At 41.2% G+C, this 12605-nt stretch overlaps 1 protein-coding gene across 4 annotated transcripts in view; it reads right to left on the bottom strand.

Annotated features, from left to right (window-relative positions):
* The window catches only part of NYAP2 (neuronal tyrosine-phosphorylated phosphoinositide-3-kinase adaptor 2), a 134936-nt gene that overhangs the window by 16613 nt on the left and 105718 nt on the right, over positions 1–12605 (bottom strand). For all 4 annotated transcript variants that reach the window (XM_066556532.1, XM_066556533.1, XM_066556534.1 and 1 more), the window contains one exon: positions 10147–10250. In XM_066556532.1, coding sequence (XP_066412629.1) covers positions 10147–10250 — 104 coding nt within the window. The remainder of the gene's footprint in view (positions 1–10146; positions 10251–12605) is intronic.

Below are 12605 nucleotides of genomic sequence, written 5' to 3'. Positions count from 1 at the left end.
GTACAGTGCTGTAAGAGCAGCTAAAAATGAGATGAAGAACTTCCAGATAATTTTCAGTTTCTGTGTTAGGCAGTACACACAGTGGTCTCACTGAAGAATCGAGCGAGCTGCAAGAATCACAGCTCAGGCACAGCTGATCAATAGTGGCATGAGACTTTTGAGGCTGTATCTCTCTCTGTCACTGACCTGCATGAGTGTCTTACTGGAAATATTAGTTTCTAGTTCCTGTGGATCCCACTCTGTACACCCATGCCCAAATCTGACTCTCAAAAGAAAGGGTGCAGAGGCCATGCTTGGCTGTTGGCCCCACATTCAAGCACTCAGACTCCAGAGACACAGAGTTGGCATCAACTTCCAGGTGTTCTGGAGGGCACCTCAAATTCCAGGGAACAACCACCTGCATTGTGCTGCATTGGCTGTAGCCTCTGTCCCCGTAAATCTCTCTGTTGAGCTGACTGTTTTTCAAAGTGTTGGAACATACCATCTCAACTCTACCAAAGCCAGGCACAACATAGCAACCCCCTGAAACCTCTGACCACACAGGTGAGATCTTCTCATGTCTGTCCTGTGCCTGTTCAAGAAACTGTAACTCCCAATCTGAGAAACAACTAGATAAGGAGAGTAAAAGTGTTGAGCATGAACGTGAAAACCTCATAAATGCTGTGTTATTTCATCCTTTGTCAGAATATCATTGCATTTGAAAGGTTTCAACAATTTCTGTCACTTAGCTCACCTTTTTCTGTTTTCTGCTGACAAGCTTACCAAGTTCATGCAAGAATAAAGTATCAGAGTAAAGGAATGGAATTCTCTTTCTTCTCTCTGCCATCCCACCTGAAATAGTGGCAGCCATGCAGGCACTTGATGGTGAGGCAGGATGACAGACTCGAGGTGTGTGCTCAGACCAGTGACTCTGTTCCCACACCTGACACCCTCTTGCTGTGGGGTTACTTTTTCTACAGCTGATCTGCTTTCACCCATTACTTCCTCCCCCTGACACACTTATTTTATGCCTAAACCCCATGCTATGACCCTTATGGAGAGGGAGAGTCACCAAAGCCATGCTGGGCTTTAGCACCTGCAGTGACAGCAGTGCGTGCTCAGACCCACCTGAGCCTGCTGTCCCCTCAGCCAAGGGACAGAGGCTGCTCCAGCAATGTGGGGCCACACTTAAACCAGAGTCCTGGCAAAGCAGTGCACTGGCCTGCTCCTGCTGCATGACCAACCCAGCTGAGGGAGGAAGAAAAGATGTTGGGACAGCAGCAGCAGCAAAAGACTGGTCTGCCAGCAAAAGACAGCTTGGACACATTTGCCTCTCATGCCAGTCAGCTGTGCCTTGGAGGTGAGGGATAATGGATGTGACAATTCCATCTACTTCAAAGTTTGCATTTTATTTTCCTTTTTTAAACATTTTATTCTACTTTTTTAATAAGCCTTCTCTATTTGCAATTTGCATATTTAGAAATCATTGGCACTGCTCTGGACCCATGCACTGATTAGGTAAGGCCAGATTCAAGCTGAAACTCAACACAATGCAATGTGGAGACTTCCCCAAAGCATTAACATTCTTGTTTTTGCTCTCATCCAGAATGTTGACAGCATATTTTGCAGGACTGTCGACAGCAGAATTTTGCTTTCATGTGTGCAAGAGATTTGTCTTTGCAGGAAAAAGCCGGAACTGCGAAAAGTAATCCAACCACTCCCTCTTGTGGGCACAGGGTTCTGATGCACTTTAGAAAGGCACAAATCGCATAAATCCAAAATCCGACAGATTCTTACAGTGCAAAGTCCCCAGAGGGCTGTGTGATACTGTGTGACGCTGCAGGACACAGCTCATGCCTCATGCCCTGGCACTTCCTTCAAGGTGGCAGCAGTCAGGGTGACAGATCCCTGACTCTTATGAACATTCTGTCTGAACAAGAAACTAAAATCCTATGGCTCTGGATTCATTATTCTAAATACATTCAGGCCACACACACTGGTCAAATCCAGACATCACCTCAAGGTAAAATTGGCCCCTGTCCCATCAGTGAAGTGCCTGTGCCACAGGTTTGTCTCTGAACCCTGTTGTGGGTTCTTCCATGCCTGTCCATCCTCCCAGGTAGGACCCAGAGGATTTCCTTTCTCCCTGCCATTTGCAAAGCCAGAATCCATAAGATTCAGTCTACACCTACATTCCTTTTTCTTTGACTACACAGACACTAAAATTTCTCCATGACAGGGACATTTGAGAGAGAGAGATAATTTTAAAAGTGTTCTGAGTAAAATATATCTGGTTTTCCACTTTTAGACATTTAAATGCATTTCATTGTATCAATGACACATAAACAAAGTAAAATCACTGTCACAGATACAGCAGATTGCACCCCAAATAGTTTTTTTGCACTTCATAATTTCACAAGAACCAAACCTGAAGCAATTCCTTAATTGAGAGCCATACCTTTACCAATCTACTTCCATCTGCAACCTCTTGCTTTCTCATCTATTACACTGAACTTATGAATCCTTGGGGCAGGAACAGCCTTTGTTCCATGCATGCTGTCTACCAGCCAATAACTGTGACTCTTGGACACCACCACAGTCAATATTGTGGTAGATCCTAGTGGCCAACATTAAGCAGGTTTTGTATCCAGTGACAATCCCAAGCCTTAATAAATGTGATGGCTAAACATAAGGAGTAATTAAGTTCCTTTAAGTGAATATCTTCTCAGGCAAAAATAGAAACTACCATCCAAAGTAATAAATAGTGCATAGAAAGTCCAGACCAAAGCCCCACGGGGCTCTGATTACAGAGCAAGCAGCATGGGACTGTTCCCACACTGTGGACACATATTTTGGATGAAGAAAAAGATCAAGTGTCAAAAAGGAGCAGCCATAACCTTGGCTCCAGGAGCACAGAGACAGACATCTCAGAGGCACTGCACTGGCTCAAGAGGAGCACTTGGCATATACACACAGGGGGAGGAAAAGGGTTGCCACTGTCCCATGAATTGTTTAGTATGTTTTGCTATTCTATGTCCAAAATATACAACAGACTTTCAGAACTTTTGAAAATTAGAGGAGAAAAGAAGGACAGAGAAAATTCTAAGAGTGGCAATTAGCACAGTAGTTAGATATTCCTTTTGAATAGAAATCTGGGAGTGCATGTCCCCTGAGATCTTTAACCAGCAGCTCAGGGGGATCATTTTTCCCTTTGGTCCAAAAGGCAAGGATGACAGAAGTTGATTCTTTCTTTGCAAATCCTTGTGCATGATAAAAGCCAAAATAGCAGAATCACTAGGGTCTGATGCTGGTTCTAGGTTGAGATTCATCCAGGAGTGCATGTAGCACAGATTGACAGTACTGAGAGCTGACATGGGTCTGTGCTGTGTAACACACACAAATTCTCTTGCTAGCACAATTTTTTTTTTTGCTAACATTTCCCTAGTAATCAAAGTGGATGAAGGACTACTTCCACAGAGTTCTCCATCTACCTGCAATGACTGTATTTCTTTCATATAGTGGAAGCTAAAAGAAAGACTGCTGTGATCAGATATGGAACAGTGGATCTTGATTTATAGGTGCTCATTTCTCAGCAGCAGAACTCATCAACTGCAGAATCAGGAACCCAGCTCTGCTACTGTGCCCCACAGCTGCAAGGTGTTTGCTGATTCCTTGAACTCTTGTACACTACTGCTGGGAAAAAATGGCAACTTTAAGCTGAGAATAATAGAAGAGCACAGATGCTTTGTTTATGCTCACAGAGTATTCACTTTCAGATGCACATTTGCCAACTAAAGCATGATAATGCCAATTCATTGGGGAAGTACTGTGTCTAGGTGCCTTCAAAAATAATTATAGCCATAATGGTAACAATTTGCATTCCCAGCATTCACTAATTACAGGGTGACCACAATGTTTACAAGGCATACAAAGACTATAATATGTTTTGTATTCACAACTAAAGCTAGAGATATTACAAGCTCGGCTTGTGATTTTTAACTGACCCAGTATAGGGGGAACTTAGGCATGAGACAAATGTGTAGCTGTGTTGCTAAAGAGTACTCATTACTTGTCAAAATTCAATTCCAAATAATTAAAGTTTTTTGTATTTTGACAATGGGCTTTTACTGCACTTAAACAGCAAGGTATTGGTCTACTTGTGCAAATGAGAAGCAGCTAAAATATGTTTCAACTTCTTTGTGGTACTTCCATCATGATTTTGTTTTAAAATGGAACCATTAGAATAGGTGTTTGGGATTTTTTAGCTTTTCCTAATCTCACGAACACAAAGACAAACCCCCCCAGCTGCGTATTCAAAGTAGAAAATCTGCTTCTTACTTCTCTACCTACATTGCTGTGTTGGAAAACTGTGCTGGGACACTCCTGGTCTCTGCTCCCTGGCTCTGTGAACCTTGGCTTTCCATGTCTGTACCACAGCTCCCTCAGCCTGACAGCCCCAGGCACCATCCTCCCCCAGCACTTGGTTATTCTACAAGTCTTTTCTATTTTCCTACCTAGATATGAATTAAAGGAGCCAACTTGTATCTAAAATTCTTGTCTATCAAAGACACCTTCTCATACAAACTATTGATGGATTCACTTCATTTGGTGCAAGACAATGGTCAAGTCCACTCTTGGGAGTCCCTTTCATTTTGCTATATTATAAAATAAGTGAGAGCTGTCCTGAATTCTGGAGGGTATTGGTTGCTTTGTCCATCTTGTGCCTTCTGTTGTGTTTACCAATGCGGTCACGTGGGGAAAGTAAAATGCTGCCTCAGCTTGCAGAGAACTCAGGCAGATGCCAGGCAAGTGATGAAGTGAGCTGCAATTTTTCTAAAATCAGACACAAAAAGTTTCAGTGTTGATGCTGATATATTTTCTAGCTTTTTCTTCATTCCTTCCATGCATTGAGACTCCTTAACTCATAACCATCGATGTATTTTCATTCCCTTCTCTGAGTTATTCCTTCTAATTTCAGCATGGCTTCTGAATTTTACTTTGATCACCTCTGTAAAGTTTAAATCTTCTTTCCTTGCTTAAATTAGAGCTAGATATCACTGCCTGGTCCCCCACAAAAATACACCAAACCTTAAGAGGCATACAAACCCTCAGAATTAAGATAATATATCTTGAGGAGGCAACAGGAAAGGACAGTGGTGTCTGGCCACTGAAAAGCAAGAAACTAACAGGCAGCATGAAGAGAGGCTGCACATTTGCAGATAAGGAACACACTTTTGTGGAAATCTGTGTGAAAATAAGTTCTGCTTTGCAGGAAAGCTAAAATATGAAACTCTAGCTATCAGTAGTTTTGTTTCAAAGAGTGTGGTTTTCTTCAGACCATCTGTATGTGGGATTTTCCAATCACTGTCTCCAAATTAATGAAAACAAACCTCACTTTGCAAAGTTCATTGGCAGAAAAAAAAACCTAAGGTGTTTATATGATATCTTTTTTTCTTAAAATGGAAATCAGTGGGATTTTTCTGTGCTGGAGACTGTTTCAGAGAGGCACGGCAGTGATACAGAGAGGATTTTATGTGCATTACAACTCTGGGTGCAAGACGTTCTGCTCTCCAGCAGAGGGACTTCCACCGTCTGCTTGAAATGTTTTCTTCTTTTGTGACAGACATGCTCAGTGCACACCTAGCCTGTGTGCCACAGGGATATCTGAGCTCATCGATGGAATGCAATCCTTTGTTACCCCGAGGTGAAGATGTGGAAACGATAGGATGGCAGGGAAACATCATTGCACAGCAGTGATACCTGTGATTCCAAATCCTGCTTGCTTTACTCCAGTGAGCAGCTTTGTTCACTGTAGCTGTCCTGTGGCAGGACTGAGCATTTTCCACTGCAGGGTGAAACCCTTGACCATGCCTGCTACAGAAATCTCAGGTGCTCTGCTAGCACAGAGCTTCCAGCAAAATGGGTGAGGAGTGATTTACTGGGGTAACTGTGGACCCTGTTTATTGTACTTTATAAACCCCTCAAAGTGGTTAAATTCTACTGTTCTCTGTCCACTTAGATGGCTACAAAAGACAGTTGTTTTCATTTGCACATAAAGGCCAAACACAGATGGACTTTTACTATCTCTAATGTTATTCACACACTTCTTTTCTGTAAGATATAACTTGCTTTACTCTCTACAACATTTCTCCATTCCCCGGAACATTTTGTGAACAATGTCATACCTTTATAGAATGAGAATCACATAGGCTGAAAAATGCCTTTAACCCAGCACTGAAAAGCCCCCTACTGAACCATGTCCCCAGGTGCCACATCTACACGCCTTTTAAATATCTCCAAGGATGGTAGAATGGACTCTTCCATTTCCCAGGGCAGCCTGTTTCTTGACAACTCTTTCTGACAAGAAATTTTTTTCTAATATAAACAGGTGGTATCCTACTGTGTGTAAGTGTTAAAGCAGGTCACTGACCATTACCCTGTGGATTATGGGGCCTTCATTCTGCTCCCTGTGTCCATCTTCCAGCTCAGGGGTGGTACCTGGAGAACAGCTGGACCTACTATTGAACACTGAAGCAAAGAAGGCATTAAGTAACTCAGATTTTTCCTCACCTTTTGTCATTATGTTCTCTCTGCCATCCAAAAAGAGGATGGAGATTCTTCTTAGACTTCCTTTGGCTGCTAATGTATCCATAGAAACACTTTTTTTTGTCTTTTATGACAGTAGACAGATCAAGTGCTAGTCATGATTTGGCCCTTCTAAGTGTCTCCCTCCATAACCTCATGACACCCTTGTGCTCCTGAGTTGCTTGTCCCTTCTTCCAACTTTCATAAACTCTCTTTTTTCCTGAGTCCCAGCAAAAACTCTATTCAGACTCGATTCAGTCTGGTCATCTTCCCTGCTGGTTTGTCTTTTGGCACTTGAGGATGGCCTGCTTCTGCATTTTTAACATATCCTTCTTTCCTTTCTTTACAAGACAATACATCCTATCTAGAATACTTCTCTGCTCTTTTTATCAATCTCTGTAGGATGTTTTTATTTAGATATGCATTTAGGAAATGCAGCTATGTGGCACTTTTGTTGCTTAAAAATATTCTACGCTTCTGCCATTATTACAGTTCCAAGCCCCCCCCACCTAACTTCCTCTGCTACTTCCTTAATTTCTTAAACTTTGTCCTTTCACAACCAATAACTTCAGTTCCAGGATAAACTTATGCTTATCTTTCAGTTTAAATTGAGATAATTCAGTACTTCATCCAAGGTTGCTTTGTGCAACCAACACTTTCCAAATGCCCTCACCATTTCCCAGAGCTAAGGACAGAAGGTAGGTTTTCAGTCTGGCTCAGCATTTTGGTAAATGCTGGCTGCTCCTACACTACAGAATTTTTAGTGTTCTCCATCAGAGACCAGCCACATAATTAATCTCTGCTCATAAGCCATTTCTTCTTATTTTTAGGAGATCCCTCTACTGTTTTCCATCAATATACCATAGATATATTCTGTGAATACTGATTAATCCTCACCATTCCTACATCAATAACCAAACAAGAAATAAGAAAATAAGGCATAGGGGAGTTAAATTACAATACTTACATAATTACCTAATATACGATTGGACTTATAATATAGGTTTCCTTACATAAGATCTATTTTTAATTACTAAGCATAGTCACCACTTTTTTGAATTGTATTAAAAATGATGGGTTTTGAGAACTCAGTTGCAAATTTGTCTTTTTTCTCCAAATTAAGCATTTTGAAAACCACAAATCTGGGATCCATGAAGATTTGAGAAAACCAATTAACAGCAATCTGCCCTTTCCCAGATCTTATATTCCTGTTTGAATGTTAGCTGTGCCCATCTGATCAACAAAGAGGGGAATAACACAATACATCTTAATCTTTTGGAAAGTCTAATTTGCTCATTATGATATTGTTAAGGAAAGCAGTATCAATACAATCAATAGCCACAGCACACAAAAATAGATACCCTGTATGCCACAACCCAGCAGATTGAGAATGGGCTAACAGCCCAGCTGTTGGAAACACATTTCACCCATCAACCATTATTTGCACATTAAGATAGAACAGGTGTTGAAAGAACAATCAATGTTTGTATCTGCCACGGAGATAAGACTTTTGTCATTCCTCTGAAATCAGGGTCAAATCCACACCTTTAAAAATTATGCTATCATAGTAAATGGCAATATAATAGATGGACAGTAAGAGATTGTCAGCTGGAAGGGAAGATTTAGGGAGAGAAATCTTGTACTGTTTTTTCTTGTTTTTCATGAAGTCATGACCGTACCATACATTATTCAATTAACAAGATCACCCTTCTACAGTCACTTGAAAATTCCTCTTATCATCTTTGTTCCTTTCTTCTGTATGAATTGAGGTGGATTTTTCCCTCCACAGTTTCAGTGAACCCTGGCTGCAGCTTCTAAGAGGCTCATTATCTCTTCTCTCACATCAGCTTCTGCTTTCAAGGCTTATTGTTTAGTTCTTAGTATAAACTGACAGGCTAAAATCCCTTCAAAACACCCAAGGTGCCTTTGCCACTGAGTAAACAGCAAAGCATCAGGAGTGCTGTAAAACCCATTTAATCAAAAATATATACTACATGAACACGGGGACACTGAAATCCTTTGGAAGTACAATTACCCTAATTTCTTCCTTAGATGAAGGAACACTTGATGTGTTATTTAGGTGGGCCGTCATTTTGAATCTCCATTATAGATTTGATTTGCTTATGTAAAACATGCTTTAGAAATGTGCAGGGTTCTCTCAGTCTTCATGTCTGGCAGCACTCAGAAGTAATACAATCATATCAGTTCATACAGGTTACAGAGCTGTAACCTGTACAGACTTGGCTATCCAAATATAACCTTCCTAACAAGTTGCTGGCTGTCTGGAGTGAGTAAATCAACTTAGTCTTGTGGTCTTTGCTTTGGTCGAGACATAATTGGAGCAACTCACCAAGATACAAACACAAATATGTGATTATTGCAAAGCAGTCCTCAGGGAGATTTCCACTCAAACCTCAGTGACATTCAATAGTATTTTGGGGACTAACTCCCTGAAAGCCAGACAAAAATTCTCCATCAAAATAAGGGTGCCTGTGTGTGCATACACATATGCATATGCACCTAAATCCATCTGTGCTCCTGTCTCCTTGTGCACACACACCCCACACATACACACCAGTGATGCAGTGCCACAGTGCTTTGACAGAAGCCATTCACATGGTGTTTAAGCAAAACCTCTTCTTTCAATTGCTACTCTCAGCTAGTTCTGTCAAACTAATAATACAGGTCTGTGCAACAAAATGTTACAATATCAGTATTAGCATATAAAATAAAGGTAAGTATAGGTTTCCCATGTCTTTATTACTTTTCCATTTTCTCTCTGCTGGAGAAATTTGCCAAACCCAAACACTTTCATTTTTTCGTATGTGGCAGTTTTGTTTCTGATGACGACAAAAAAAGTATCTCTGTTTAAGATAAAAGGAGATGTTGCTCCTTTGATTTGGTTTTTTGGTTTTTTTTTTTTTTGGTTCCTAACAATATACAATAAATATAACTACAGTGGACTATTTAATAGTCCTGTAAGAATTACATGGTCTATAGCTGAAGAGAGTCTAGCTGCCTCAACTAAACAAAATCACTTGCTGTAAGAGCAGTTTTCAGGACAGTGATAAATCACAGTGTAATACAATCATGCATTAAGCTCCAACCAGATGTGAGACTGGCACAAATATTAAAGTACAACTGGGCAGAAGTCAAGTATGTACAAGTCATTGACAACATTGGTGTAAGTGCTCTAGACGAGACATTTAAAAGAAATTTACATAAAAACATAGATTAAATTTATCAAAGTTTGATAAATTTTAAGACAGTAAAAAAGTACAGAAAGCATGAAAAAAATAAAAAACCCAGCCAGTTCATACTGTACAGTTTTACTACATTTATATTACAGAATGAAGACAGAAAAAGATACGAGGAATTAAGAGCAAAGAAAATTCTGCTGGCTGTGGCCAGTGGAATTTCATTGCCAATGGGAGATGCGCACACACAGATGCACGCACACGCACAGAAAATAAAGACATAAAGCAAAAGAACCATTTACTGTAACAAATGACAGACAGAGAGGTGGGGACATTTGGCATGTTGCAGCACATGGAGTCATTCCCGATTGGCTAACGATGGTACCTGGCTTGGCTGGAGCTCGCCGGGCTGCCGGAGCGGCGCCACCGACGCAGGAGGCACTCCTGACGTGCTCGCAGAGCGGCCCAGCCGGCAACTCGACTTGGACTCTGCAAGGGAGAGAGAGAAACACCAGTGAGCAGGAGCAGGGGGCTGCTGCAGCAAGCTGAAACACTGTGCTTCCAGGATTCCCTTGAAATGGAGACTCCGGCCTCGGTAACCAGTTGAAGTCTTGGACATACGACTGAATCATGAGCAGAAGTTGAGATCAGGAGAGGGATTCAGGCAGGACTCATGCCATGTCCTGGCCTCTTTGCTCTGGCATCTCTGAAGGACAGAGCATAAAACAGCAGACAGGAAGAATACAAAAGAAGCATTCCTGTTTCCCCACTTCCCTGCTCCCCAGCACCTTTTCAACTCTTCATGTAATACAGTAGTGATTAAGGGAGTTACAGAGGCTTCTGGTTTCACCTCTCCATCCCAGAGCTGAGGGACATGACAGCCCAAAGACTGGTTGTGCTGAAGGAAAGCATGAAATGCCAGAAAATAAAGGACGAGGTATGTAAAAGTGGTGAGGATACTGTCACACTTGGGGATTTGGAATGACACCAAAAATTCTTGGGAATCTCATGTCAGTAGCAATGAATTGAGAGACATAAAGTAGGAAGAAGAGGAAAATCAAAACATCAGCAGTGGCAAAGTCAGTTGCCCAGAATCAAGATGATAACAGAAGCAATGGTTGCCTTGAGAGAAAGCTCCATTTCAGAGAAGAACTTCACAAAAATGACAGTGTTATTTGATTTTCCTTCTACTGCTTTATATGGAGTAATTTCTGAGAAGGCTCCCCATTGATTTCCAGCACAGGTTACTATTGTACACATTGACAATGAGGTGACCATGCAGTTCAGGAGGCCTGGATGAAAGTTTTTATATCTAAGCCAGGCTGACATCCATGTACTACCCTAGTGTTCAGCTGGTCTGGGGGAATCTGCCATTTTCTGAAAAAGGGATCTGCCTGTTTCTGCCCAAGAAATTTTTTTGTCCTTGCATTTCCTTTATATGGCTGAGGAAGCAGCTCTCAGTCTATGACTCTGCTCAGATCAATGTGTTCATTCTCCTCATGTTTCATAAACCTTCTTCCCAACCCTGCACCCGCTTTTTGTATTTAGTGGGCAAACACCAAAAACATTTGGACTCACCAGATAGATTTGGTCCAATAACAGAGTCTCACTGTTCACATTGGCAGTGCTGCTTTGCCATGAATAACAAGTAATTACAATACCATGCTTCATCACAATTTAAAGAATTTCTAGGTTTTTTTAAAACAAGATTTGAAGAATTCTTCCTATCCAATTCTATGTTTTCAAGAAGAAAGGAAGAACCTATGCTTCGTGCAGTTGTGGTTTAGCAAGTTTGTCTCTGAAGCACATCTTTTCCCTGTGTCTGTCTGAAATTTATTTTGTCATGCCTCATTTAAAGAGCTGCTTTGTCTGTGTTTGTTTTACACTGATTTCTCTATTTCCTATGTGGGTCTCTAGTATCACCACTGGCCACTGGCTGGGCCACAGCTTGAAAGGAAGAAGATGCCTATTGCCAGCATGACCTTAAAGTCATTTGGCACACTTTGGAAACTTGAGGACAGCTGGCACATTACTCCACATACCAGCACCATGCTGGAATGGATTCTTCCACTCTCACTGATGCTTTCTCATTGTCACCTTCAATGCTTATTTTCTTCAGATATTTCAGAATTCAATAGAGCATGGAGAAGAGCTATCCACTTATTCTGGAGCACTTAGACCAATGAAAGCATCTGTATGGGTGAATATTCATCAACTAAATATTAATAGGTTAGTTAACATCCAGCTGGCTGAGCAGCAAAAATATTTATGCTGCTTGCCGAATGCATTATTCAGTTCACTCTCTCCGAGTCAGTCTGTAAACACACCGCCAGTCAACACAGCCACAGGCACACAGAAAGGAGCAGACTGGCCTCCTCCATAACCTTGCTTTTGTACAGTCTGCTGCTTTGCTTTTTTTGGACTTGGGCAGTTACTCTGAAGGTTGATTAGGTTTGTTTTTGTTCTGATTTCACACTGTCTGTGTGCCAGATTTCTGACTGCTCCTTTCAGTAATATAGATGTAATAATGGATCTCATTATTATATCTCATCTCTCATCTCTTGGAATTCTGCTGGGGTTTCAGAAAGGACAAGAATTGGGATTTTTTCAGTTGTTTTTCTTTACTGCTCAGTAAAGATTCTATTTCTGCTGTGACAAGCAGAATCAGACACTCAGTGCATAAAAAACTCCAAGACACTGTCTGACTATGCTTCTGAATTATTTTCTTTGCTTTAGGAAAGCAGAAAGAAGTGTCATAATTTCCAGTTTGGATCTGTGAGCAACAGCAAGAGATTACCATTTCCTTGCCAAAGAGACTCCTTTCATCTGGCATCAAAGTAATAA

This window comes from Molothrus aeneus, chromosome 10, assembly GCF_037042795.1.
Source record: "Molothrus aeneus isolate 106 chromosome 10, BPBGC_Maene_1.0, whole genome shotgun sequence".
Classification (NCBI taxonomy): domain Eukaryota; kingdom Metazoa; phylum Chordata; class Aves; order Passeriformes; family Icteridae; genus Molothrus; species Molothrus aeneus.
The sequence above is the reverse complement of the archived record's forward strand: the minus strand, read 5'-3'. Positions and strand labels throughout refer to the sequence as shown.